This window comes from Nymphaea colorata, chromosome 11, assembly GCF_008831285.2.
Source record: "Nymphaea colorata isolate Beijing-Zhang1983 chromosome 11, ASM883128v2, whole genome shotgun sequence".
Classification (NCBI taxonomy): domain Eukaryota; kingdom Viridiplantae; phylum Streptophyta; class Magnoliopsida; order Nymphaeales; family Nymphaeaceae; genus Nymphaea; species Nymphaea colorata.
Window position 1 is genome coordinate 19,348,318 of NC_045148.1, and position 26,631 is coordinate 19,374,948.

Below are 26,631 nucleotides of genomic sequence, written 5' to 3' on the forward strand. Positions count from 1 at the left end.
AAATTCTGATTCCGATTTACATATTGATATAAATGTAAAAATCAAATTATGACTGGATTTAGATTATGAAAACGAATTTTAGATTCGGATTCAAATATAACTTTTTCCTTTTTGTTTATATTCGAATCCGAATGTATAAATATTATAAAAAATATCGATAAGAGTATATCCTATTCAAATCGAATGACTTACAAAAACAGCACCATGAGATAACTGGAACCAAGAAAATGATATATTTGAATTTGATTCAAGGCCTTAAGTTGGCAGTTTTTACATTTCATTTCTTACCAAACCTTACAAAAAGACATAATGACGAAACTCAGGGAGCACAGGTGATAGAATTTGAGATTGATTCAAGGTCTTAATTTGGCAGTTCTTGCATCTTGTGCTCTTAGTACCTGCTAATGGAGCAGTGACAGTGAGGATCGAGCAAAGTGATAGGAAGATCCAGGCAGATGAATGCCCAATTAAGGGCACAGCACAGCAAGAACGATGAGCAGGCCACCTCACCGTCAATGCAAAGGCTTAGTTTAGTCCTACAAACGAACCGCGTGGCCGTTACGTGCTGTTGGCTATAATTCAAATTCTGCTCGTTAAGAGACGCCTTCTCTCTCTCATGGCCTACCAAGAACACCCAGAACTTCGAACAAATTCTTCTTGTCAAGATCTCCAAATGGGAGTCTGTGTTTCTGTGTATCGGATGGTCCAGCGGAACTAACGGCTGGTAACTCTCTTCCTGTCACTAGCCAAACGCTCCCTTTCTTTCCTCTGAGTTGGGCTTTCCAACCCATTCTCTCCTGTCAACTTCTCTTCTGGATCTCTTCAAGCACTTGTTTGTCCCTTATTGTAGAATTGCTCTTTCTCTCTCTCTCTCTTTGTGTCTGTTTCTCATAGTTCCCGTCCTGTGTAATTTCTTCGTCCATTCTTCCCCAAAATCTATGTTGGGAAAATGCACACTCCCAACTGGACAGAACGAACAGTTTCTGGACTCGAGATGGTGACAAACCAAGTTTCGTTCTCTAAGTTTCTCTTTCATTTTGTAGAAAACCAGTTTTATTTTCTGTAGCACAGCCACCTTGATCTATGATGAATTGTTGCTGAGGAGATAGGCCTCGGTTGGTCTTCTAAACAAATAAGGAGGGATCGAGGTTTGGAGTTTGTGAAGCCATGAGAGGGGGAGAACGCATGAACTGCTTCCCATGTTTGAGCCTGAGACATGGCCATAGAAAATCATCGAAGAAAGGGCGACGAAATCAAGTGGTTTCAGTTGCCACGTTAGTGAAGAATACTCATACCAGATATGGTGAGTCAATTTGCTTCCGAATGCTACCTTCCTTATGCATTTACTTACTTTCGTGTGTATATAGACTTATTTCCTAATACCATACTAGACGGTCTGCTATAAACATTTAGAAAAAAATCCGAAACATGTAGATGCTTTTATGCTTGCTAACCCACTGTACTCCTGCCTTGTATGAAACCAAGTTGACAAAATTTCTTGAATTTTATGGTCTTTTGTGCAATATGAGCCGTTGGTTTTTCCGTTGCAGTCAGAACATCAAAAATATGGTAAACTCCAGCTCTCATGGCTTCACCAATCCCAAGCCACATAAAAGGCGCTTATATACTTTTCAGTAAATAGAGTGTAGAATGGCTTCCATGGTAAAAAACATGATGACCACATCTTTTAAAGTTATCTAGGGGCAACTCATTTGCAATGGTCGTGTATCTTTTGCCAAATGAGAGCGATGTGGATATGAAAATTGACAGTCACACTTTTACATATTCTTGCCCTCTTGTCAGCTGGTTCTGAACTTCATAGTTTCGGTCTGGGTCTCATGGATTCATTGTCTCTGTGTTCTAAAGCCAAATAAAGAGATAAGCCTGAGGAAAATTCGATGTAGACATAATTTTTCGTCTTATAGTTAAGTTACTCGACTCATGAGGTGAAGAAATAGTTATATGCAGCCTTGGATGGTGCATAATTTCAAAAGTTGTAAACAATCCAGGCGGTGCTGCAGAGAAGGGTCTCACAGACGAGGTACTCAGAATCGGAAATGAACAAGTTGCTGCAACTACGTTCACATTCCGTGAGTTAGCAGCAGCAACTAAAAACTTCAGGTCTGACTGTCTTCTTGGTGAAGGCGGATTTGGAAGAGTCTACAAGGGTTATCTTCAGACCACTGGTCAAGTAAGTTCTCTCTCTCTTTGTCTTTCACTTGCTCGCTAGCTAAGATGTGAACCTCCGTCTCATCACTGCGGTTAGTTCAGCCACATTTCAGTGTAATCAGTTAGGTTGCCTTTGGTAAATTTCCAGTCGAAAACTGCAGTCTCATAATGGATATTCTTTGTTTTACAGGATGTGGCTGTGAAGCAACTCGATAGGAATGGATTGCAAGGAAACAGAGAATTCCTCGTTGAAGTTCTGATGCTTAGCATGCTTCACCATCCAAATCTTGTCAAACTTATAGGATATTGTTCAGATGGAAATCAAAGGCTTCTGGTATATGAATACATGCCATTTCGATCTTTGGAGGATCATCTTTTCAGTAAGCACCAAGTCTTCTGTTCCTTTTGGGCCTTGCTTTGCTGAGAGGGCCTCTTAAAACTTCACTTAGCCAGATCATGTTGTCACCCAAGTCCGGAGATTATTTCTTAGGCTGCCTTCACATACTATCTTCCTTTTATATATTTCAAGTGGCCTTCAACACAAGATGAGTGGCACAATTTTATAACTGTATAATTAGGAAACTCAAATTCGTAATGCAGATGTTCCACCAGATAAGGAGCCTCTAGACTGGAACATACGGATGAGAATAGCAGAGGGCGCTGCCAAGGGTTTGGAGTATTTGCATGACCAGGCCAATCCTCCAGTAATCTATCGTGACTTTAAAGCAGCGAATATTTTACTGGATGAAAATTATCATCCAAAACTCTCTGACTTTGGATTAGCTAAACTTGGTCCAATTGGTGAGAATAGTCATGTCTCAACAAGGGTGATGGGAACATATGGCTACTGTGCGCCAGAGTATGCAAGGACTGGGCAGTTGACAAACAAATCTGATGTTTACAGCTTCGGTGTTGTGCTTCTTGAGATAATCACAGGACGGAGAGCCATTGACAATTCAAGACCACCAAAGGAGCAGAATCTTGTTACTTGGGTATGTTTCCCTCTTCCAATCACTGTGTTCCACGATGTTGCAGGTGGCAAGGATTTGGCTTTATTTTTCTTTCTTCTCCCCTTCTTCATATCATGACTTCAACTAATGAATGTGAAGGCCCAACCATATTTTAAAGAGAGGAAAATGTATGCTCAAATTGTTGATCCCCTGCTACAAGGAAGATTTCCAATCAAGGGTCTCCATCAAGCTGTTGCTGTTGCTGCCATGTGTCTCCAAGAGGAAGCCAGTGCTCGTCCTCTGATCAGTGATGTGGTTACTGCTCTCTATTACATAGCACAACAGGAGTATGTTCCTGAGGCAAGTGAAACTAGTGAGCACTATTCTTCTCGTTTTGAGAACCCCAGGATTGCTGATGCCAATGAAGAATCTTGATCAGGCTCAAGCACCACTGGGGATGAGCAATGCAGAAGCTATAAATGGAACAATGGAAGCTATCTTTTACCGCTCTAACTTAAAGAAGCTTGTATTTGATGACTGCCTAAGGCATCAATTTAATTTCAAAAGAAATGCAGCTTCTGCCTACGTGCAGAACTTGTATAGTATCCGTACAAATTTTAGTATGTTGGAATCGATATATGTTTTCCTATCAATATCTATAGCTTTATAGTACTGCAGCTTGCGTTTGTCATTTCTTTCCATATCTATGAGGTATGGGCTATGGAGTCATAGTATCTTGTAGCTCACATTTCGTAACCAAGTCACCTGGTTAAATTTCTGCAAGGCACAGAGCCACATAATATATTGAATAACAAAAAGTTGTTGGATTAGATGATTAAGCATTGTTGGATTAAATTGTGCTGCCTGAAAAATAAGTCTTGCAACTTAAGTATGCCTTGTTGTTGGATGTTCTTCATAACTAGGCAAGTCACAAAAGTTGCACGCTTTTAAATGCATGCTATAATGCTATAGTAAGCCTGAACCCATATAGAAAATAGAGAAAAGTGAAATAAGAACAATGGCTTGACAGGATAGGCTATTTATTTTTCTAAACATACACAAGTGAATTGAAGCATGGGTAAATTTCTGTTAGATTATAAGTTCTTAGCCTTGTGTTGTTAACCGAAGTTGATTTCCAGGCACAGGCCTGGGGTCAAGGTGCTGGCTAATAGCGACATGGTTTTACACCACCACGAATGCGATTTTCATATCCTGGACAGTCATGTTGTAAATGCAAAAATTGCGCTTCATCTCTCTCATTCTCTCTCTCACACATGCACATGCGTGCGACACGCGTGTAATCAGCGGCACAGTGAACCTTCATATTTCATATGTTACGGCAAGTTTTCCTAAACCTCTTGGCATAATGAATGCAAGTAAATATTTTCATTATTGGAAGTAGTGAAAATTACTTGTCCTCAGGTTACAACAAAGAAAAGGAAAGCTTATTTATTGCACACTGGAAAGAAACATGGATTCTTCAAGTTCCTACATCCTTGAATGGACAATAACACCAGCACTGCCTTCAGTCATCTCCAAATCTCTTTCCCTTGGTGCTTCCTTGAACTGTTCTTCAGTAACTCCTGCAGATGTACCAAGTGTAAGTACAGACCAATCAAAGATCGAACTGTCAGAACAAACATACTTGAGGGGAAAAAAACAGAAGCGGCAAAATGGTGACCGTACCTTTCGCCATGGCGGCGGTAGAAGAAATGCCACCCTGCACTGTCTTTAGCACAGAATCATAATAATTTGCACCTGACCATTTCTGATGCTGGAGCACGTCAACCCCATTTGCTCTCTCCTGCCTCTGTATCTTCTCCACATAGGCTAGCATCCCTCTCTTTGCAAAGTCACTTGCAAAGGTATGAGTCACCAATGCATCTGCATGAAATCCTGCCAATGTGATGAATTGCCAGCAGAAGCCCAGTCTAGCAATCTCTGGAATGAAGTCTTTCATTTCTTCATCACTCATTCCTGATGCATCCCAGTTAAAAGATGGTGACAAGTTATAGGCTAGCATGGTCTCGGGGTAACGAGATTTCACACCTTGTGCAAATTCAGTACACTCTTGGACATTAGGACTTGATGTCTCCATCCATATTAGGTCTGCATGGGAAGCAAAAGCCCATGCTCTTGTTGTGGCGGCAAATACAGAACCTTTAAATCTATAGAACCCTTCTCTAGTTCTAGGCAAATCCCAATCCCAAAATGTATTTGCCATACCAAGCCTCTCTGCTATTTCTCTAGCTTCATAATTGGACAAGCACCTAGAATAATCTGATAGCCTTATCCACTCATTTGTTTTCCTTATCTTTTCTGTCTCTGGTAAATTCAACTGACTGATTGCATCCTTGACACAGTCGGAGAAGGTTTTCAGTTCCGCCGTTGTTAACCACTCATCCTCTACGGCTTGCATCTCTTCCCCGGACTTACCTTCATCTGCAGCTCTTGCTAACACGTCTCTCAGGCTTTTCCTCCTAAAATTGGGATTTGTGGCTCCCAATATGAATTGATGGTCTCTAGTGTCTATATTGGTCTGGATTAAGTTAGCAGCCACTGCATCAGTTCTAGCTATCAGAACGGTCTCTACACCCATAATATCAAACTGTAGCCTCGCAGCTACAAGCCTATTAATGTGCTCGCTAGTTGGAACCAGAACTTTTCCGGCCATATGACCACATTTTTTGGTTGCAGAAGATTGATCCTCAATGTGGACGCCGGCAGCTCCACGTTCAACAAACAGCTTGCAGAGTTTCATAGTTGCAGTTATCCCTCCAAATCCTGTATCACCATCTGCAATTATGGGTTTCAAATAATCTATGAATGGTGTTTTCTGTCTCTCTTCCCTGCTCATGTTCAACCTAGCTTCCCTCTGTTTCCTGTCATGAAATTGCTGGGCAAAGAAGAGATGTTCTACTTTGTTAGGGACTGTATCGTATGGGTAGTCAGCCAAATCAGGCCCTGGTTCGTTGCTTGTAGTATGGGTGGAAGAGCATTGCCACCCTGAGACGTAAACCGTGTCTAAATACTTGGCCATCATGGTTACTTGGACTGGGTCCAGTGCACCGAAAGTTCTTGAAGCAGTTCTGTTTTCATGGTGGGTCTTGAGGATCCTCCACAGCTTCTTTGCTAGGTCGTTTGATGGGTAGCTCTGTTTCAGGCTGCCTCTAAGAGACACCACCTGCTTTGAGCTATATGGACGGCGAGTTAGCCGGAACCTTTCTGAGTTCCACCATTTCTCAACTTCCGCAACCTCCGTTTCAAATCTCCATTCCTCCTCTGCCATCTGTTGAATATATAATTTTGTCAGCAAATTGCATCCAAGTAACCACAATTAGTACAACTCTTCAAAAATGTATTATTTCCGTTGATATTACTTTCCTTTGAGCCCTATATCGTGCAGTCTTTGGTGGTCGAATGATCATAACTTTGTCACGGATTTGGTTGTCCAGTTTCAAATGGTGGGGTTTTTGGGTAAAATTGTTGTAAAATTAGATAGAAATAAAATAAATGATATACTCAAAGGACAATATAATCAATTAACTAGATAAATGATTAACATGATGTTTTAGTAATAATAGAAATGTCTTGTTGTCCGTGTGGTCATACATATATAAGACGGTACAACAGGCATTAGCGATTCGAGGATTGACATAAGAAGAAGCATTCAAGGTTCCAAATAAAGATAGAAATGAAGGTAAATTAACTTAAGACAAAAATGGTAAAAAAATATGCTAAATTCATTTTAACATTATTTTAAAAAATAAATACCTTTTCCAAGTGTTTTTCATTTTAATCATTTTTAACCTAAATGTAGGTTTTTTGTTCCAAAAAAAAAAAACTCAATATCAGTGACAACAAAACATTAAAACCTTCTTTATGAAAATACATATTCAGTTGAACTAATGCTTCCTTTGGATGCAAAGAAAGGAAGAGAATGGGAGAAAAAAAAGGCAGTCATTCATGTATTTGGTTGACTAATCAAGAGAAAGGAAAGAAAAAGAAACACAAAAAACTTGTTCAAATGCAAGGGAGAGAAAATGGAAGGAGGGGGAGGGAAAAGAAAGGAAAGATAAAATGTAAATTCAATCCCTCCAGAGGTTGTAATGGAAACAAAAGGCATGTGACATCTTTTCTTTCTATTGTTTTTTTTCCTCTCCCTTCTCCCTCCATTTTCTTTCCTATCATTTCTTTTCCATCCACTCATTTTCCCTACTTTCTCTCCATCCAGACAGGGCAGTAGCAATAAAGAGCTAGAAAGCGAGTGTGTGTATGTTGCATGCACTATTTGTGATGTACACATGCTTCTGCGTGCTTGGTTAAAAGGAAGGAAAGCACATAACGGACAAAATTCTCATAAGTTTTGTTCTTTTTCTTCCTAATAAGTAGCTTATAAATATACAAAACAAGAAGAGAAGATGACCAAAGAAGGAGCAGAGAACGCAGGCGCCATGGAATTGAGCAAATTGAAAGAGTACTCCTTTCCCGCTGAATCGGACCTGCGGGCTCTCTGTCGATAATATAAAAGGGACAAATCGAACACGTTCGTTTTCTTCTGAAAACTTCACCTTTAAATAGACAATCTCCGTGTGGTGTCCTAACAATCTTCTGACAAGGTCGCCTTTACCGTATCTGTAACCAACGTCTTGTCCTTTTCCAATGGCAAAAGAAGGTTTGAAGGGGCCTCCAGGGGCTTCCCATAAATGGTTGGCAGTTAGTCGGATGAAAGTCCTATCAGGAGTCAGATTCCTATGTGCATTATGATTCTGCAATGTAAATGGTAGCAAACCTCTAGTTAACGAGTGTACTGTATATCCATTGAGGTCTTGAAGCAGTCATACACAGAAGGAAATGATCCTGTTGTTTAAGGAAAACCCCGGTTTAAACACATCATTTTGGCTTGAAAGGACGGGTTATTGATACTGAAGGTCACTTGGAATTGAATGCCATTATTCAGGAACGAGAAAGCTCAATCTAGGAGATCTGATTCACGCTGAGGTCTTGACATCCTTTACTATCCACCATTCAACACGCTTGCCTTGTGGTTGCTTCAGGACAAAGATCTGCCCAGAAAAGTTTCTTTCTTTCTTGGAAAAAAAAGGGGAAGGTGCATGGCTACTTCTACTGGACCATACCTTCCCAATTTTTTTGGATCGCAATCCTAACTAGAAGATATGGTTTTCTATGCCGAGACCACACATAATATTGTAGAGATACGCACGCCACCTCCCAAGTATTGCATCAAGCTTTCTCTTCTCTTTCTTTCTTCTGAAAAACCATTAATATCAAAGTTAAATGATTGCCCCGAAGGATTTGATTGCGATAGTCGCTGGCCGAGTATATTACAGATAAACACAGAGAACGTGTAGAGTGGGTTTCATCAGGTTTAGAGCCCACCAATTACAGGGTCTTTCATGAAAAGGAAAAAAGTACTCAAAAACATACTGAGGAATTGCGGAACCAATGTGGTGCTCATATCATCATCAGGAACAATACTGTTTAAACCTTAAATGGACGTTTGATAGCATCAGATTTAAGATCTTCATGATTTGAGAACTGTAGATTTAAGATCAGATCCTCACTCCTCCTATCTTAAATCCTACCTTTTCTCAATGCAAAAAAATAAAGTAAAGATCTTAAGTGTAGATCTTAGGTTAACCTAGGATCCATAGTTTGATAAACCACATATTTTACCATAAATCATTTGCCACATCAACAGAAGCATGCCACGTGGTTATATGGATTTCATATCCAGAGTGATCAAACGCATAAAAAAGGGTAGGTAATTTCATGTCTGAGGTGGACCTTCTAACAAAAGTTCACGTCATTTGCTGCCAAAAGCTCATGTCTAACAGGTCCTATGCTTTGCGATATAAAAACTTCTGATGCAACCTAAAAAATTACTCTAATATTTTTGCCTTAGTCAGAGAAGACGGATACCCTTTTCAATTTGAAGGTTTTAAACTGCACCTAGCCAGCAGCAGTCTGCTGAATAGAAGATTGGGAAAATGGGGTAGCTGGTTTATTAATTCTATCTTGTTAGATCTTTTGAGCTTGGGGAGTATTTAGATCCATATTTTGAGGCAGCTCCTTTATATTGTTTGACATTGGCGCAATCAGTGAAGCCTTTGATCCACAAAGGGTGAAGAGGGGCTTACTGGCGAAAGTGTCTGGCTTTTCTGCAAGCTGGTCAGACTACGTGGATAAGTGCTCCATCAACCTAGCTGTTGGGATTGGTTCAAGTTGAAAGAGACAGAATTTGATACCCAAGTTGCATCTTGTGCTAATTTAGCTGAAAAATCAAACGAAAGAAAAATGCGTGCACGTAGTTCCCCAAACAGTGCGGAGCTGAGGAAGGCTACTTCGAGCACCACCAGGTTAGATTTTCTTTTGATTTAAAAGGAGACGAATCTCCAAAGTAAGTTGATTGTTCTGTCGTATGAATAGCATCAGAAAGAACAATTGGTGGCTCAAGTCCATGACTTTTAGTCCATTCTATTTCTTGTCAAGCTACTGCCGTTAATACACGAATACATGTAAAACATTGCAGAGTATACGTGAGGGCAGAAGAACCATAGTCATGTGCACCTGTAGCTCAGGGTGAATGGCATGGTCTGATTTCGATTATATGGAAGATGGAGAAAAAAATGAGATTCAAATGAGAAAAAAGCAGTTTCCAAGTTTGAAGTGAAACCGTTCTGTGCGATCCTCTCACTTCCCACATAGTTGGCTCCTTGACATGAAGGGTCGCACAGATGAACCATGACCCGAACATGAACTGGCTCCTCTTCAAAAGATTTATATGATTTTTTATTTCAAAAGCACTTCTGAAGTTTTTCTATTTTCATTATATAAAATGTAACATAGCATCTCTAAAACCATCATTTGAGAAGACCAGACGGCTCGTGATGATCCTCACATTTTTCCTTGCATGTAGAATACTCATAGAGCAGTATCCTGGCCTACAGTTAAATTCCTGGAGAAATTTTAAGCAAGAGAAAAGGAGAAAAGGATTGAGGTTTTATCAATTATCAACCACGCTGTAATAGTATTTTCGAGAAAAAAGGAAAATGATAATCACGGAGCAGACAATGATAATTAGATCTTCATCTTTCCCAGGCACATCCATTTGCTTTATCTCTGAAAAATTACTTTCCCTATTTTCATCAGTATATAAAGATGAAAACAAGAAAAGATGGTACCAATGTTTATGCCCCTAGAAATAGAAACGGTAGCTATTCCACTCGCACATGTAACTATAACGAAGTTCAAACTTCAAAAGCATCCGCAACAAAAGATGGCCGTGGAAACTTCTGGTTCTTCCTATTGGATATGCCAAAGAGAAACATCAGACCAATTGAAACACTACCTAAATGAGCTATGGCAGCATGAATAGCCACGAAGACCCATTTCGAAATTTTCCTTTTCAGTTCAATTGCAGCAGCAACCTGAATTAAGCAAAATCGATGGGCATATTCTCACATGGCTCATAGACATAAAATCTCATGGGAACACAAGTGAGTGTGTTTTCTGTCAACAGCAGCGTGGGCAACAGTATATACAAGAAAACCAGCTTGTTTGTTCGATAGGAATAGGCTGTTGGGGAGGATCTGGTTCCACCTTCACAGAGCCACTCTTTTCTTCCGCTGTTAATCTGCAAATTTAAAATAAAAGAGTGAGATCACTGCCATCAATATGATCAGGCCAGGGTCGGCTTGAGCTTTTATTACTTGAGATGAAGATGAACAATGAGCATTCAACAGATCGCAAATCCGAAGGCTCCATCCTGCTCATAGTCCATTTTTATTTTTAAGAAAGGGAAGACACATCCAACTCGCGACACTTCCCACAAAGAGCGAGAGAGAGAGAGAGAGAGAGAGAGAGAGAGAGAGAGAGAGAGAGAGAGAGAGAGAGCATACATGGGAAAGGTGAAAGATTTTGCGCTTGCACTGCTACAGTAAGAAGGTCTAGGACTTGGTGACTGGGGAGCAGCAGAAGACACAGGTAAATTTTCTTCTTCACCACCATGATCAGCAACATGCATTTCTCCTGCAATAGTCACTTGCTTCTGCGTTTTCCCTCCATCACGTGTAGTATCATTTGCATCAACATTAACTGGCTTTGGCTCCTCCAACCCCATCATCCCCGCATTATTTGAACCCGGCGTTGTCGGAATTGAACAGTTCTGCAGAGCATTCAAGGTGAACATGTCAAGCTCACCAGACTTCTCTAGCAGAAATACATGGTCCCTCGAGAAACTTGAACCCCCTATACTGAATAGCGACTCATTGGATGCCATGCTCCATTCCATGGGTGCATGAGATTTTGTCCTTGCGAAAACAGAGGATGGGATTCGATACATGTCACCATCGTCCGCCTGCGCCATCGCCTGGACCGGCGGCGGTTCCATTGGTAGACCATCAAGAACGCCATCTTTTATTGATTTCTTCTGCTCATCGCCCATGGGTTCCGGTGTTAATCCGGGCTGCGCTCCCAAGTCATCTCTTCTCCCCTCACTGGATTTTTCAAGTGGTGATGTCAAGGCTTTTTCTGATTGATCGTGCTCGGGAGGCGACGTATGTGAAGGCTTCTGGCTTACGGCATTTTCCGATTTACTTGCCTCCAATTGGAATTCATTTTCAGATCCACTACTCGAAGAAGAGGGGGACGAAGAAGAATCTGTGGCCTTTCCCATGGAGCCCTTAGACCGACTCCTCAGTTTCTTGTCTGAGCTCAAGACATCTTCCTCATTTGCGGTGGGTGCAATGGGCTTGTTCACGCTCCGACCAACATCACCATTAATGGTTTCCATCGTTGACAACACTCCGGTTAGAAAATTTCCTTCCTAAACAAGGTTTTAAGCTTCACGAAGGTGTCTTGTTTAAGCTTCACGAAGTTGAGAGTTTGATTCGTTAGTGATACCACAATTTGTCATATCCATTGGTAGATGGGAGGAACCCTAGATCGAAAAACAACCATCAGGAAAACTCGAAAGAAATGAACAAACCGGCTAACTCAGAATTCATAGTTTTCTAAAAAATATGTATCTACGTCAAGCATTTGCATGCAGAGGAAGAGACAGAGAGAGCAACAGGTATTCGTCAACGTTTCACAAGGAAGTGCTATGATTTCTAAAAGAAGCAGCTTAATTGCTAATCCATCTACTAAAAGCAATTGAGAAACGGAAGAATATTTTCTTTTCAGAAGCCATTCTCTGATATTGATTTTCTGGTTCCTTCGATCACAAGAAACAAAAAAAAAAAATTGCACACGAAATTTGCAGAAAACGCATTCTGAAAATTGGTCCATCAGACATTGGCATAAGTATTCGAACATCATACCCAAAAAAAGACAAACGAAATCAGCAAAATGGAAGCTCCCGTCTCCAGATCTTCATCTTGATCGGAAAGCAAGACCAACAAAATCATCTGTTTTTTTTTTCTTGTTTGGTTAAGAAACATAAACAAAAAGATCAGAAACATTCCACTTACCTCCCGTACAGCAACATCAACAAGCCGGAACTCATCTCAACGACCAAAAATCATGCACAGGAAAATTGAAACCACTCTCAGCAAGAAGCTCGTAGAAACGGATATGCCGCGAAGATTTACGAGCAGGAAAAGACCGGACGACATGAATGGGGGGAAGAATATAATTGAAGGCAACGGTTTTCACCCGAACATCGTAAAGCGAAGCTGCGGAAGACGACGTTTCGGGCAGGTGGAGCGGCCTAACGGTCATTTCGGATCCATCCTCGGCCGTTCGTCCACAAAAAAACATTTCCCGGGAAATTTGCGATTTCTTTTCTCCTCCGTCGGAGGGGAACGAGAACGATGTTACCACTTGCCACCGCCCCCGTTTTCGCGGGAGTCGGCAAATGGACGAAAATGCCCCTGAATTCGGTACGTCGTGTCTATCATGATAAAATCCGGACCCGGACTCAAACCCACCTGTTCGATCTATTTCTCTTCCTTCTTGCTCCAAATTCAGATCCAATTCCTCTATCAAAATTAATGACGTCCTTCTTATATAAAGGAACGCATCTGTACGCCCCAAATTATGAATAGCTCCATTAACTCAAACCTGTGACCTAGCAATAAAATCTAAACCATAGAGATCCGTGGGTCATGTAAAGATAGAATGTCGATCACAACATTTGGTTTTCAGATTCTAGGAATGAATTGTGCCGAGTTCATTCTTAAGAAAATTGGCACAACCGTTAAAAAGGTTGGTAGGTGGTTAGTTTTTGTTTTGAATTGTTATGTTGTCGATTCTTTGTATTAAAAAAAAAACATCGACATGCGAACTGAAACATAATATAATATGGGTGTTATTTGAAGACATCCAAAACAACCCTAAATCCTCAAATAAAAAAAAAATCAAATTAACGAGATTTCATCACGCTCACCCAAATTTGGCCGAGCTCTCAAGAAATTGGATCTGATACTTTCACCAGATCCGCGTTTGCATGAGCCTTGGGTTGGCATGCATGTTCTTTTATAAAGAAGGCGTTGACGTTGTTTGCATGGTGCTTCCCAACAAACCACGCCCCACACGTTAAGAACTCCCTTCTTTTGTTATCTATATTTGTTGGAAGATGACATCCAATTCACACGAAATCGGCGTACAATGACTCGATGTGGTAGTCGATTCAAGAGTTCTACAAGCTCGTTCTTGAATATTTTCAAAAAAATGTTACAGCGTTTTTATTGTTTAATTAATTCTCATACATTTTTTCATTATTTTTTTTATTCCAAAACTAGTTTTTGGCCCATTTGAACCAGCAGATTTTGGCAAATTGGTCGATTCGCCAAATCAGCAGCATGCCCAATGGATTTGGTTCTCTAAGTAATGTTAAAGACATTTTCAAAATAGGAGCTCGAGTTTGAGCTGGACAATGACAGATTTTGTTGGAGCTCGAGATTGATTTGTTTAAGCTCGTGAACAAAAACCTAGCCGTTGTTCGAGCTAAGCAGCTCGAGACTGACAATACTTTAGCTTGACCCGAGTTACATATTATAGGCTTGTGTGGGCAGTTGCCCACACCAGAATCAAAATTTCTCTTTATTTTTACATAATTGCCTTACATTTATATACTATTTACTTATTCTATGCCCTTTAAAGCAATGACATTTTTTTAAAATAGTGCCCTTAAAAGAACCAGTTCCACCCTTCTAAGACCCACCTCGAGCTTAGCTCAAACTCTGAACTTGAGATTGGCTTTACTCACCTGAAATTGAGCTCTAATGAGGGAGCTAAAAATTTTATTCGAGGGATACTAATTCAGAAATCTTGAATCCTTCAAACAGATGATGAAACGATTGAGTAGCACTAATCAAATGAACGTTGGGGCACCAATACAGCAATGAGCAAATGGTTGGAGAAAATGGACGCACAAATAACTATTTTTTTGTGTGGAGCTGTGTGGTCATATGCCCACACAAGCATCTTGGAAGCGGTTTGAGAAGATTTAAGCTGAATGAATACACATAAAGAGGTCAGGCTGGTGTTTGGTCTCTTAGAACTTAAAATGACTAGACTCTCATACTAATTAAGCTTCCATGGCCTGCTCTCCGCCTCATTAAAGAAAAAAAAAAAAAAAGGAAAAGGACTACAAAATCATCTATGGTTGTGAAAATAATCACAAAATTTGGATAAGTAACCTTGCAGAAATTAATTACTTCGTAGGTCACATTTGATTTGATTTTTATTTTGATAAACTTATCAGGGTTGTATAAAAAGATTTTTTTTTTTTCAGGGTTACCTTTTGCCTAGAATTTAAAGCATGAGACCGCCTTTTTTGTAAATTTTAAAAAGCGATATACTTTTCTTTAAAACTCTTAAATGAGGGTTTGAAGTAAGCTTATATTAACCTGGAAAATGAAACATGTTTTGAGTCAACATTGTCCTCAATTAGATTGCATTTTTCACTCTTGTTCACTTCTATCAATTTTTAATATGCTAATAATATAAGTCATTAAAGTGTGATAACGGAAAATTTATTGTAGCTGACAGATTCTGGTTTCAGATCAACGTACTGAAAAATCTGTGACTCGTTATCACTGAATTGAAAAGAAAAGAAAACTTGGAAAAGAAAGTCTGTAAGAATTTTTGCTTCCATTAACCTGTTGTATTGACAAGCAGGACGTGACAGTTCGTTTTCTCTATCTTCCTGCTTCAAACTTTTTGTTGAATTCAAAATGGCCCACTTACGAACAACTAGCAGCTGAAGTCAATGCACTTTCCATGTTGGTGCTTCTTCCTGTTTTTTTTTTCCATTCATTGCTCAGCACAATCTTGCAGTGAGAAAACGCGTTTGATATAGATTTCCATAATACGTCATCGACTCCGGAAGCAACGTGCTCTCAACAATCTCAAATATCTTTCTTCTAAACCAACTAATTAAACAAATCATCAAACTGAAAAATCTCCATATTCTTTCTGAGATTATGATTGGTCATTGGAATATAATCAAATTAAAGATTAGACGTGATTCACTTGACATTAGATGTGCTAGAAGAACGAGTTTATAAACAAAAGCAGGAGGAGTTTAAAAATGGAAATTAAAAAGTACTAACTCTTTCGGTTTAACAGAGAAACAAACCACTCTCAAATTGAGAGATGAAGCTGCAGTGGTTTGAATTTTGCTGTATTTATGGTCGCTTTTCTCGCCGTGTACAACTTTCGAGTGGAAGCGCATTTGAACCTTGAGAACTTTCTCTTTAGCAGCAGCGGTTCAACACTGTAAGAGGCTACAGTGAGATTTGAACTTAGGACCAGCTGCCTACGATGTCTAAACACCAACAGGAAAAAGTAAGAAATTGAATTGCAACTGAGCACCAAGGACGAAGGATGTTTTTTTTTTTTTTTTTCTCTCTCCGTCTCTCTTTGGTCTCTTGGGTAGTAGTTTGAAAGATTACATTGATTTTAAACACCCTTCACAGCATTACCTTCAACTTCTACATGAAGTGACACGTGAAAATTAATACTATATATATTAAAAAAAGTAAAAAGTAAATATATATATATATATATATATATATATATATATATATATGTTAATTCAATTAGGATAGACTGATGCCTAATAGAGTGCTGGCTATAGCAGACATTGTGTAATAAATGCACACTCCATATGCAATCAATGCCGACTGTCCGCTAGATTCACATTTCCATACAAAAGGGCAAGCAAATCCAAAGCTGCATAATTAATCAATGCTAGTCGGTTTACTAAATCAAATAGATCAAGTTCGGATTCCTTCAGAGCCAAAAGCCCAACGGTTGGCAAACACAATCTTCAATAGATTCCGGTTGGGAAATAGGCGATTGCCGAGCCACTCAGCCAAGTCCAATGGAAAAGTTTCAGGTTGTCTGAATTTAGGAAATGACTCGTTTTCGTAAGGAAAAAGAGAGATTTCCTGTGAAACAAACGGGGAGCAAGGAAATTTTGTTGGCCTTCGAGGACGCTACTGCCTTTGACAAAGAGAGAAAGTGAGAGGTATCGTGCATCGATGAAAACGTTGCCGGCATTGCTGCGTGAATAGATGACAGCACCGCACAACTCTCTCTCTCTCTCTCTCTCTCTCCCGCTCGCTCTCTCTCTCCCCCCGCGATGATCTGTCCTCTCTTGTCTTCTATAGGTGAAGTGGAAACTTCTCTGATATAGAAAAGGATCAATTCAAAAGCCCGAGCTCAGTTTCCCAATAACCCCTACCACCAATATCGAGAAAGCGAGAGAGGGAGGGGGAGGGACAGCACCGTCTTCCCTGATGTTTGGTCGTGGTGGTTCTTTCGAAGCTCAGTCAACACCTAATGTGAGCATCGATTTCCTCACGCTCTGATTTTCTTTCAGATTCTCTCCTCACCTGTTCCCTCCGCTGCTCCGTATCGCTTATCCTTTTTCTTTTTCCCCATTTTTTCTGTAAAATGCACAGCCATCTACGTCTCGATCCTCTAGGTGGTGTGCTTTTTCTTTTGTTTGCCTGTTTTTTTTCTCTTGCCTTCTTCTAATATCGCCTTCTATAATAATCTTTTCCTTTTTTATGCACAGCAGTAACGCCTCAATATGTTCAACCACATTCTCTGAAGATGATACGAATGGGAAGTCTTTAGATTGATTTCCGTCGTTGTGTGGATCTTACGGAAGGTATTCCTCACATTGTGTTTCATTTTACGTTACAAAACGCATTTTAGTTGACTTCTTTTTTCTTTCCCCTCTTTTCTTGATGATCAGCATTGTGGTGGTGGAAGAGACCGTTATCCATGGCGACCAAGATGAAAGGGTTCTTCAAGGGGATTAAATATATACAGCAAATTTTTGGTATGCTTGTTCACCGCCAAAGAGTGATAGATTTTTTATGTCATGCTCAATCATTTACTGTTAGCTTCATGGCTCATCTCCTTATTCGCTTTTCCCTTCTGCTCCTTTTCTTTTTTGGGTTTTGCAGTTTACAAAGATCATGAAATGGAAATAGGGTATCCTACAGACGTAAGACATGTGGCTCATGTAGGCTGGGATGGTTCATCCATGAGTACTCCGAGCTGGGTAAGTACAAGAGAAAGGCCATTTTCTTCTGCTGCCAAGTCTTGTCATTGTAGAAAAGCCGCAGTGCTGAGTTGATGCAAAACTTGATGAATGGGGTCCTAATACTTGTCATATTCTTTCATATACGAAAAGGAAATGAAAACCATCCGGGGGGAAAAAGATTCTTTTCTTCAAACTACAGGAGCAGAAGAGGTGAAGGATGATACAGTTATGCAAGTTAGTTAATATGCCATCAGCACTCCAGGATATGGTTTCTTTCTCATATTCTTTTGGCCAAGTGAAGCAAAAATTAGAACAAGTTGGCATGAGTTCTATGCCTAGTATAACTTGAAAAATTAGAAGTTCTGCAGCAAATTTCTGCAGTCAGTGAACTTGGTAGATAGAAACATGGATCAATATTCCTCCCGACGTGGAAGTTCTGATACGTTCAATCGTCTAGATTAAATCCATAATTTCTGCATTTGTGCGGATCCAATCAATCTTATACGTTTCAGAAGTCCGTTGACGGACTCGAAACCGCAGCGGCTGGGAATTACTCTGGCTAACACTGTAGCTAACAACTCTTGCCTGTGCCGGGACTAGTTTTTGTGCAGTCTAATTTCTACAAGCAAACCCGCTTCCCTTCTCTAAAAGTTGGCTTCCTCGCTCTCTCTGCACGTAACGCCTCTCGTCAAATTTAGAAGCGGGTGTGCTTCTATATCTAAAGTTCGTTTGATACATAGACATGTTTTCTATATTATGCAGATGAATGAATATAAGACAGCTCCTGAATTCTCATCAACATCACTGGCCAACTTTGGAAAATCGGGGGAGATGGCTTCCTGGACATCAGATGGCAAGTTCATTGTTTCTCTGTTTTCTCTTTTCATCCTTGTCTCGACCTTAGAGTTGATCATGGTTTCAGAATTAGCATAATAAGAGATATAAGAGCAGGATGTCTAAATCAGTTTGAATGTGCTAGTCATCTATGATTTATTATTTCCAATGTTCATCATTCTCATTCTTTCTTTGTTAATATTAAGCAACTGGGGACCTATTCTGAAGCATAAGTGATTAGCACTCGTTACTGAATCCAAATAGTTCAAACGTGTCTTCTTATTCAATCCTCTCTTTGAAAGTTGTTCTTGTGAAAGAACAGAATACAGAGAAATGGTCTTGATTATCTGTGCTTGTTGTACATATTGGTTTTTATGTATTATCCTTATAAGCTACTTGGACTTGGAGGATGTTTTACAACTACTAGGCTATTGTTGTACTGTAGTTGTTGTCTGGAGGATTGAGGGTACAAGGAGAACACAATTTATAAAGAGAGCCATCTATCATTGTAAACAGACAATAGTCTTTTTGGTTCTTCATGCTACTTTTTTTGGCATAACTTGAAAACTATGTGGTTTTATAGATCATAGTTTTATAATAAGCCACTGAAATGAAGAGCTTCCGCAGTTTCAATGTGAATCCAACAGATGTTAAAAATAGATGGAACACTGTGATTGGTGTTTCATTTACGAACCAATTTGTCTACATGATATATCTTTTAAATAGCAAAGCTAATTGGCAAATATATATAAATATATATATATATATGGACATTTCTATTGCTTTTCATAAATCTTAGTCGATACTTGGAGATAGCATCTTACATACTTTATGCGAAAGCAATTGTAGAAGTTTGATTCTCTTTAACGCGGATGAATGGTATCTTTTGGCTAACTAATTTTGCTTCTTTTCTTTATTGGGAACTTAGATTTTCAGCCTGCTGAGCCATTTCAACAGGGCCCTGATGTCTTTGTTGGTACACCCACAACTGAAAGCCCCCGAAAGCGCAAAAAATCAAAGAGTTGTTCTGCAGCAAAGTCATCGAGGCCTCCAAAACAGAAGGCATCAGCAGAGAAGCTGATGCAGAAACATGTTGAGCCTAAAGGGAGCTTGTGCTAGATCTACATTCTCTATTGCTTGTGGTGTACAAGTCTGTCGTATAGAAAAAGGAACACACATTAGTTTACAGAGGAAGTACATTGTTGGCCCTTTGACTGAGTTCCCTTTAGAAGCAGCATGCTTGTCTTCTAAGCAATGGTGGTGGTGGCTAAAGGAGAGAAAATTGAGGGATTTGGTTGAACTGCGTGTGTAATTCATACTTAGCTTCACTTGTGGAGTTGTTCTTGTCTTTCTCCGTGACCCATAAGAGAAGTTATAAATCTTTGGGTTTGCCTTGTGATTGTGTGTCTACTCTCCGATTCTTTTATTCCATTTATGAATAATTGTTCTAAAAGTTGTGAAGAATTTGTGTTTCCATCTGCTGACATTATCGAGATGCTAACAAGTTGTGTTGTCATTCACGTCCCATGGACTTCACTTGAAATCTCGTACTGTAAAAATTAGAGGTAGCCATTCAGGTTAGGATCGCAGTCTATGATCACAACTATATGTTTCATATATTTTGTGATCACAAAACATACAGTTTATGATCAGAAAGCAGGCTTTCAAATTTCTTTTTATTTTCCATTAATGGAACCCAAAACCCGCGGTGCCTTGTCATTGCCTCCCCAACATCGCAACAACAGCCCATTAAGCTCTACGAACTACGACAGCAGCTTGCTTTACAAGATATCAGTATCACAATCAAGTTTCAACTCGTTATCTGCCGGAGCAACTTAGCCTACCGAACCATCAGTAATTCTTAACCGTTATGTACAGAACAGTACTTGCGGTAACGAGGACAAGCCATTTTACCGGCTAAGCGGTGAGAGACTTTTGGTTCGTCAGAGATAGAAGGGAGATAGATTACGAATAGATGGTCCAGTCCGATCATTCGCGGTGACAATGGTGGCTTCGGCGAAACTTGGATCAAACCGGACATTGAATTCCTGGCACAACACCATGTTTAGCCGACGGATATAATTTTCGACAAAAGATTGCAAGAAGGCCTAATAAACGCTGGCCTCAGATAGGATGGCAGTTGATCTAACATGGTCGCGTTGATCTAACATGGTCGCATTTAAAGTTCGACAAAAAAAAGGACGCATTCTTAACAACCGCACCAAGCCATCTCAGCTCGGGTTTTTAAATACCAGAGTCGTTTCAATGTGCTTTCTTTCTTGAAATCATATTGTCTGCCGCATCAAGCTCATCTAACAGGCACGGTTGCTGTAAAATGTCAATGAACCTATGTTGAAGAATTCTTCACAACCGCATCGAGCTCGTCTACTAGGTTCAGGCTTTCAAGTACCAAACACACCATTAACATTATAAAATCATGAGAAATTTTCCCAAAAAAGCTCGTCTAGTGGAATAAGGTGTACCAAAGCACATCAGCTCAATCGAGGCAGGGACTGATAAGCCAGTTCCTTTTTTGAATCCCTCCGGCATCATCTTCCTTATGCTGCACATGAAAGACCACTAATGTGCAAGTTAAAGCAGGGAGAGTATAGTACCCAAAGCACCATAAACAGAGCTACGCCTTAAAATGACAAAAGATTGGATAAGAGCTTGGGCTCTTCTCTGAAAAGTAACGATGAAATATTACTCCTAATCACCCAAAGAGTACCAAAGCACATCATCAACAGACATCATATTTTTCCAAACAGGTGAAGTCCTCCCTCCCAAACTTCTACATTTTTTTTTTCAACTGAACCTTAATAATACGAACCGCTTTGGGAAACCATAGCTCTTGTTACAAGTAAAGACGAAAATTCCAATTCATATGCCCAACTGGGTGTTCAAGCTAAAAGATAACCCATTAAATTCTAAATATCATTTGTCTCCTCGCCAACAAAAAAAATGATAAATAGACTAGTTAGGCATGATTACCACGAAAACAGAAAACAAAACTCTGAGTCTGGGTCAAATGAAAGACAGAAGAACAAGTAGATGGGACACGAAAACAGAATGTTCACTTGGCCGATGCAGTGTTATGTCTGAGAAACAACAGACCACCCATGTCCTAACTAAGTACTTGAACAATGCTTTCCCCTGGAACATGGCCCTCCTTAAGATACCATAGCATTTGCAGTAGCTGCTTCACTGGAAAAGAAGAAAGAGGACGTTAATCTCTTTTCAATATGCCCAACAGCAAAAGAATCAAATCTTATGCCATAATAACTTAGTTTCACAAGATAAAGCCGACATAAACAACCACAAGGAAACCAATGTAATTCTGATAAAATAAAATAAGAATTGAATAGTGAATACTCTTTACAGCAAATATAGAAACACGGCTCATTGCCGGAAGTTTGCTAGGTATGGGACAGGAGTTCTGCTGTCTTGCTGTTTTTCAACTTTGGAAATAGGTAGAAAACTAGGAAAACATTTTTAAATGCCACAGTACCTTCAGGAAAGAAGACGGCAACAGACATCCATATACATTTCCAATTGTTTTCCAATTATATTATATTAAACTTACAACAACTAAGATGTAAACAGGAAGCACACATCCTTGTGGAAGCCCCATATGCAGGTTGTGCACATGTACAAATGACAAGACATAAAAAGCCATTCACATACACGTGCAGATCATAAGGGGTAAACCAAAACTTGCAACTGAAAATAAGATTGCCATCTCTGACACGTCAATTGCCAACAACTGAAAATAAGATTGCCATCTCTGACACGTCAATTGCCAAACTTCCAAGACATGCTTTCATCTTTTTCTCCCAAAACTAACAGGTATCCTCATTATTATTCATAGTACTAGAACTGACACTAATGCTGCCACAACGAGCAATTTCATCACCATCATCATCTCCTTCTTTTAGTGTGTCACTATGCTTGCCTTGCTACATCGATAAGCTCAAGACTGGTGTATCATACAAGTTCCCTTATTCCCATCACTAAATTTTGTGTAGTATTTGTGAAAAATAAGATCCAAAATGGCCTGTCTGTCTGGATAACATGTGAAAAGCAGGTTTTGAGCCTGTCTAAATAGTAAACCATATTTAGAAAAAACAAGTTTTCCATGTCAAAAGAAGGGCAATTGTAAAAACCAGTTTAATACCATGTCACTCAAATGGAGCCCAAGAAGGAACTCAGTCCGTGTAATCTTCACTATTAATCATCCACCCAAACTTTCATTTAACAAAGTGATTACATTAGTAGCCCACTCATTAAAAAAAACTAGATTGTTACTGCATACGTTTTACTCACATTATAATAACCTGTACTTTCTCCCTTTATGTGCATCCTACATCTAAATACGTTCGATTTTCTCCCCAACCACCACAAATCAGCAAGGTAAGTCAACATACAATTATCCGTCTTCCTACATATTTCAAAAACATTATCTAAGGGAATCATGGCATAAAATCATTGGCTTTGCTTGACATAAGACATTATCCAACTGGTAATTATGATAATTTATTTGAAAGTTATTGTTGGTGTAAGGTTTCACCAAAAGCAACAAAACAATTATCTGTCAAGTATCCACCAAACAAACAGCAGATACTACGTATAAGCACAGAAAATCTATACGTGCGTTAACTTGCAAGGTTATAGAAACCCGTAATTAAAATGGAACAGCCTAAAAACGAGGAAGAATCTACAACAGTTAACTAAAGAAGTAAAAGAAAGAGAACCACACCGTAGAAGTAAAAGAAGCAAAGGAATACATAATCTAACAGATCCCTAATGCCTTATACTTAACGTGAAGCACATAGCAAGCAGAGAATAATGCCTACATTTACATGAGAAAGCCAAAGACATGAATTAAAAAGTAGCACTTGCAAAAGAAGTAGCAACGTGATCAGAGAATTAGACTCACTATTTCCAGACAGGTGCAAGTTTCTTTGTTCTCTTGTAGTAGCGAGCCAACCGATGAATCCTGCTCTCAACCAAGATCAACCTGAACTTGGAATCCTTATCCTTACGGTTCCTCTCCAGGTGCTTTCTAATAGCAACAGCCTTCTTGATGAGATGGTACAAGTCCTCAGGGATTTCAGGTGCAAGGCCTGTATTGTTGTTACACAAGCATATGGGTGCTTTTGAAACCTCGAAAATACAAAGCGAATACAGTACAAACGCGAGAGAATAGGAATGCAAGCCATACCATGAGCCTTCAGAATCCTGAGGATCTTACTCCCAGTCACACTCTTGACCTGTGCAATACCATGGGAGTCACGAAGAATGACACCAATCTGAGATGGAGTCAAGCCCTTCTTAGCAAATTTGCAGATGTTCTCCTCAACCTGAACAAGAAAGAAATTAAACCCATATTTCAAACAAAACATTCACACACACAGAAAAACGCAAAGAGAGAGAGAGAGAGAGAGAGAGAGAGAGAGAGAGAGGAAATCTTACATCTTGAGACGAGATCTTGAGCCAGCTCGGCGGTGTCCTCTTGTATGGCAGGGCAGAAGAAGAGATACCCTTTCTATTGAGAGAAGAGGAGGAACAATATGAATCGCCACCAACAGACACAAAACTGGAGAGAGAAAAAGAGAGGTGGTGCTTACCCGCGGCTGTGCATACGACCCATGGTGGCGGAGAATTACAGAGCGACGGCGGCAGGGTCGACTTGCTCCGACGGGCGGCTCCTCGCTCCCTCTCTCTTCCTCTCTCGTCTCGCTCGGGCTCCGCCCCAAGCAGCAAAAACCCTAAGTAGGTTGTGAACGGGTCGGATGTCATCCCGAGTTCAGCACAAATCTGACCCGAATTAGGCAAAGGGAAGTGGAGATAAGAAACCAAATCATTTGGATTAGGTACGGCGCATGCCTCTGGTTTCCTCGGGTCGGATATTGAGCTTATAATAAAAAACACCTCGGCTAGATCCGGTTAGTTGTTTGACTGGACCCAGGATGGGACCATCGGAACTAAGATTGGAAACTGGTGCAGCTTGAACCAGTGAGCTCGCACCAATGCTAGTAACTGGATTCCAACAGGTTAAATTGAACATAAACAGGTAATAACATCATAAAAGTTAGCATCTTATTTAATATTATAAATAATTTTAGAGGACTTTCAAAGGGAGTTGTTAAGGTAATAACATCATAAAAGTTTAGTTTCATATTTAATATGAAACTAAACTTATTTTGGAGGACTTTTAAAGGAAGTTGTTAAGTAATTGGTTGTCTTGGTTCCTATGAAGATGTTAAAGATCAAGTTGAGATCTGCCAACCGAGTTATTATGATGGTATCAAAGTCGGTTCAACATTCAAAGGTATGATTTCACATGTATGAATGTGCGTGCTTTAAGAGAAGTAAATTATAACATTCCAAAAATATGGTTTTATGCCAACATTGTAAACAACCTTGGTAAATGATTGACTGTTCTGGTTCCTAAACTTTCTAAACTTTTTTAAACTAAAACTGAAATCACTGAAATCGTTAAAGAAGTGGGTTGTGTTTATCGTAACTTATGTATGTGGAATGCCAAAAAGAGGCCGCCCTATACCAACAAGTAGGTTTCATTTGATCTGGATGACTATTACTTCAAATTTTTCTGGCGAGCCGGCTGATACCTTATCTATAAAATAAGCACCTATTCATTTCTATTGCTTTCAGCACGTTACTGCATGTTCTTACATGAGGATGAAAACTGCCGTTGCTTCAGTTGTGTTCCTGCTTAGCTTGGCTTTCTCATGGATTGTTCCGTGATATTGTTAGCCAAGTGGAAACTGTTCTTATCATGAAAAGCACAAGGCAATACAGGTTCCGCGCAATGCCAAAGTCATAACCACTAATCAAGCTTACTTCAAGATCAGGAAACTTCAAACTTCCTCTTCCAAAGAGAAGTTGCATTTAAGACTCCTAGTGACCTGCCTGTTTGTGGATTTGGTATTATTGAATAAGAAACTTGATCATAGTTCAAATGAATTCTTATCTTTGAGTGACCCTTCTGTTTGACCTCCTGCTTTTGTATCTTACATACTTGTAAAAGACCAACAGCGTAGAGCTACGGGAAATCATTCTTTTCATATTATTCATCAAACCAAGTATGACTTCTTGATCCACCATGCAACATACCATGTATAAGAACCATAAGCTTTTCAAGACAAGAGAGACATCATGAAACAAAAACATGGCATAGATTAACATGGGTAACCTAACTGCTGGTGCCGGATCTTTCGATTTCAAGAAAAAAAAAAGGGCATAACTATTGCTCCTCCTCTCGTTTGCAAAATTTTGACATGTAAAGTCACTTCTTTTCTGTTCTAAACTATACCCAGTTGATTAAGGAATAAAGCAAAAGGAAGGGACAGTATATGGTTATTTTTCGTCCTTGTGCATTCCCAGACTTTTAGCTTAAAAGGAATTGCATCAAGAGATTGCAGAGCAGAACATAAACTTTAACTATTGAAAGATAGGGAACCAGAGCTTGGGTATATCCTTTCTTATTAACCCGTTGACTTATGGATGCAGTTCCAACGAGAACCTCTGCAAATTGAGCGAACAGCTTATTCAAAACAAGCTGGAAAAGACACATTAAGAGCGACACTGAGTCCTGAAATAAGCAAACATGATTACTAGAACTTTGATTTACAAACCACGGTAAATGCCAAGAAAAGAACGGAGCTTATTGAATATGCCAATTGCAAACATAGAAACTGTCCACCTTCTACAAATTCAACCTATGGAACACCCTTCAGGGTATTTTGTGTGTACTGTAATTGTCATCAACTGTCCAATTAAGACCGAAACTACTTCAACTAAACGAAACCAACCACACAAAAAAGGCCATTACAAACTGTGTGTACTGTCATCTTACTGTAAAAAAGATCAATCATTTCGTTCGTTACCTTCAACTAAAAATACACCAACTTAGCCACAAAGACGTGCTTTCTGTAACAGTTGGGAGCCTGACATGCACAATGACACTAACAGCCAGATAATTATACATATAGAAATCTAGCAGTAAATGCTGCAGACCAAACCAGCATTCTGCTTTGTGGGAACACCAGAGAATTGGGAATAAAACTCCAAGCTCTGATGATGGGAGGCCGGAAGAGTCAGCAGGGAAAGATGTCGAGGATGAAC

General features: G+C 39.6%; 5 protein-coding genes across 9 annotated transcripts; 2 read left to right on the forward strand and 3 right to left on the reverse strand.

Moving 5' to 3' along the window:
- Positions 1–573: 573 nt before the first annotated feature.
- LOC116263633 (probable serine/threonine-protein kinase PBL7) lies at positions 574–3,724 on the forward strand. The gene is made up of 5 exons (XM_031643366.2): positions 574–1,303; positions 2,010–2,191; positions 2,360–2,549; positions 2,770–3,161; positions 3,279–3,724. Exons 1-5 carry the CDS (start codon positions 1,168–1,170, stop codon positions 3,552–3,554), a joined length of 1,176 nt encoding a protein of 391 aa, XP_031499226.1. The 5' UTR covers positions 574–1,167; the 3' UTR covers positions 3,555–3,724.
- An 858-nt stretch (positions 3,725–4,582) lies between these two features.
- On the reverse strand, positions 4,583–7,642 carry LOC116264190 (isocitrate lyase). The gene is made up of 3 exons (XM_031644272.2): positions 7,546–7,642; positions 4,806–6,408; positions 4,583–4,702 (listed from the first exon to the last, which is right to left on the reverse strand). Exons 1-3 carry the CDS (start codon positions 7,573–7,575, stop codon positions 4,608–4,610), a joined length of 1,728 nt encoding a protein of 575 aa, XP_031500132.1. The 5' UTR covers positions 7,576–7,642; the 3' UTR covers positions 4,583–4,607.
- Positions 7,643–10,575: 2,933 nt separating this feature from the next.
- On the reverse strand, positions 10,576–12,868 carry LOC116264191 (uncharacterized). 2 transcript variants are annotated; one of them, XM_031644273.2, is made up of 3 exons: positions 12,614–12,868; positions 11,042–12,081; positions 10,576–10,776 (listed from the first exon to the last, which is right to left on the reverse strand). In XM_031644273.2, the coding sequence occupies exons 2-3, from the start codon at positions 11,932–11,934 to the stop codon at positions 10,656–10,658; spliced, it is 1,014 nt and encodes a 337-aa protein (XP_031500133.1). In that variant the 5' UTR covers positions 11,935–12,081; positions 12,614–12,868; the 3' UTR covers positions 10,576–10,655. The 2 variants fall into 2 exon arrangements, with proteins under 2 accessions (XP_031500133.1, XP_031500134.1); XM_031644274.2 differs by lacking the exon at positions 12,614–12,868 and adding an exon at positions 12,464–12,597.
- Positions 12,869–16,603: 3,735 nt separating this feature from the next.
- On the forward strand, positions 16,604–19,880 carry LOC116264497 (CRIB domain-containing protein RIC10). 4 transcript variants are annotated; one of them, XM_031644764.2, is made up of 6 exons: positions 16,604–16,936; positions 17,173–17,268; positions 17,356–17,442; positions 17,570–17,667; positions 18,412–18,502; positions 19,412–19,880. In XM_031644764.2, exons 3-6 carry the CDS (start codon positions 17,385–17,387, stop codon positions 19,600–19,602), a joined length of 438 nt encoding a protein of 145 aa, XP_031500624.1. In that variant the 5' UTR covers positions 16,604–16,936; positions 17,173–17,268; positions 17,356–17,384; the 3' UTR covers positions 19,603–19,880. The 4 variants fall into 4 exon arrangements, with proteins under 4 accessions (XP_031500624.1, XP_031500626.1, XP_031500627.1 ...); XM_031644766.2 differs by having other exon boundaries at positions 17,176–17,268; XM_031644767.2 differs by lacking the exon at positions 16,604–16,936 and adding an exon at positions 16,943–17,079.
- A 1,500-nt stretch (positions 19,881–21,380) lies between these two features.
- Positions 21,381–24,269, reverse strand: LOC116263844 (40S ribosomal protein S13-like). Its single transcript, XM_031643640.2, has 5 exons — positions 24,111–24,269; positions 23,956–24,028; positions 23,705–23,843; positions 23,420–23,606; positions 21,381–21,687 (listed from the first exon to the last, which is right to left on the reverse strand). Exons 1-5 carry the CDS (start codon positions 24,131–24,133, stop codon positions 21,654–21,656), a joined length of 456 nt encoding a protein of 151 aa, XP_031499500.1. The 5' UTR covers positions 24,134–24,269; the 3' UTR covers positions 21,381–21,653.
- Between the last annotated feature and the right edge of the window lie 2,362 nt (positions 24,270–26,631).

Coding starts and splice junctions, on each gene's coding strand:
- LOC116263633 (XM_031643366.2), top strand. CDS start 1,168: ATGAGAGGGGGAGAACGCATGAACTGCTTCCCATGTTTGAGCCTGAGA. Junction 1,304..2,009: donor GAATACTCATACCAGATATG/GTGAGTCAATTT, acceptor TAAACAATCCAG/GCGGTGCTGCAGAGAAGGGT. Junction 3,162..3,278: donor AGCAGAATCTTGTTACTTGG/GTATGTTTCCCT, acceptor ATGAATGTGAAG/GCCCAACCATATTTTAAAGA.
- LOC116264190 (XM_031644272.2), bottom strand. CDS start 7,575: ATGGCGCCTGCGTTCTCTGCTCCTTCTTTG. Junction 6,409..7,545: donor CGTTCTCTGCTCCTTCTTTG/GTCATCTTCTCT, acceptor TATATTCAACAG/ATGGCAGAGGAGGAATGGAG. Junction 4,703..4,805: donor TACCGCCGCCATGGCGAAAG/GTACGGTCACCA, acceptor GTACATCTGCAG/GAGTTACTGAAGAACAGTTC.
- LOC116264191 (XM_031644273.2), bottom strand. CDS start 11,934: ATGGAAACCATTAATGGTGATGTTGGTCGGAGCGTGAACAAGCCCATT. Junction 10,777..11,041: donor AAATCTTTCACCTTTCCCAT/GTATGCTCTCTC, acceptor TTAAATTTGCAG/ATTAACAGCGGAAGAAAAGA.
- LOC116264497 (XM_031644764.2), top strand. CDS start 17,385: ATGGCGACCAAGATGAAAGGGTTCTTCAAGGGGATTAAATATATACAG. Junction 17,443..17,569: donor ATATATACAGCAAATTTTTG/GTATGCTTGTTC, acceptor TGGGTTTTGCAG/TTTACAAAGATCATGAAATG. Junction 18,503..19,411: donor GGCTTCCTGGACATCAGATG/GCAAGTTCATTG, acceptor TTGGGAACTTAG/ATTTTCAGCCTGCTGAGCCA.
- LOC116263844 (XM_031643640.2), bottom strand. CDS start 24,133: ATGGGTCGTATGCACAGCCGCGG. Junction 24,029..24,110: donor GGTCGTATGCACAGCCGCGG/GTAAGCACCACC, acceptor TTCTCTCAATAG/AAAGGGTATCTCTTCTTCTG. Junction 23,607..23,704: donor CAGGATTCTGAAGGCTCATG/GTATGGCTTGCA, acceptor ACAACAATACAG/GCCTTGCACCTGAAATCCCT.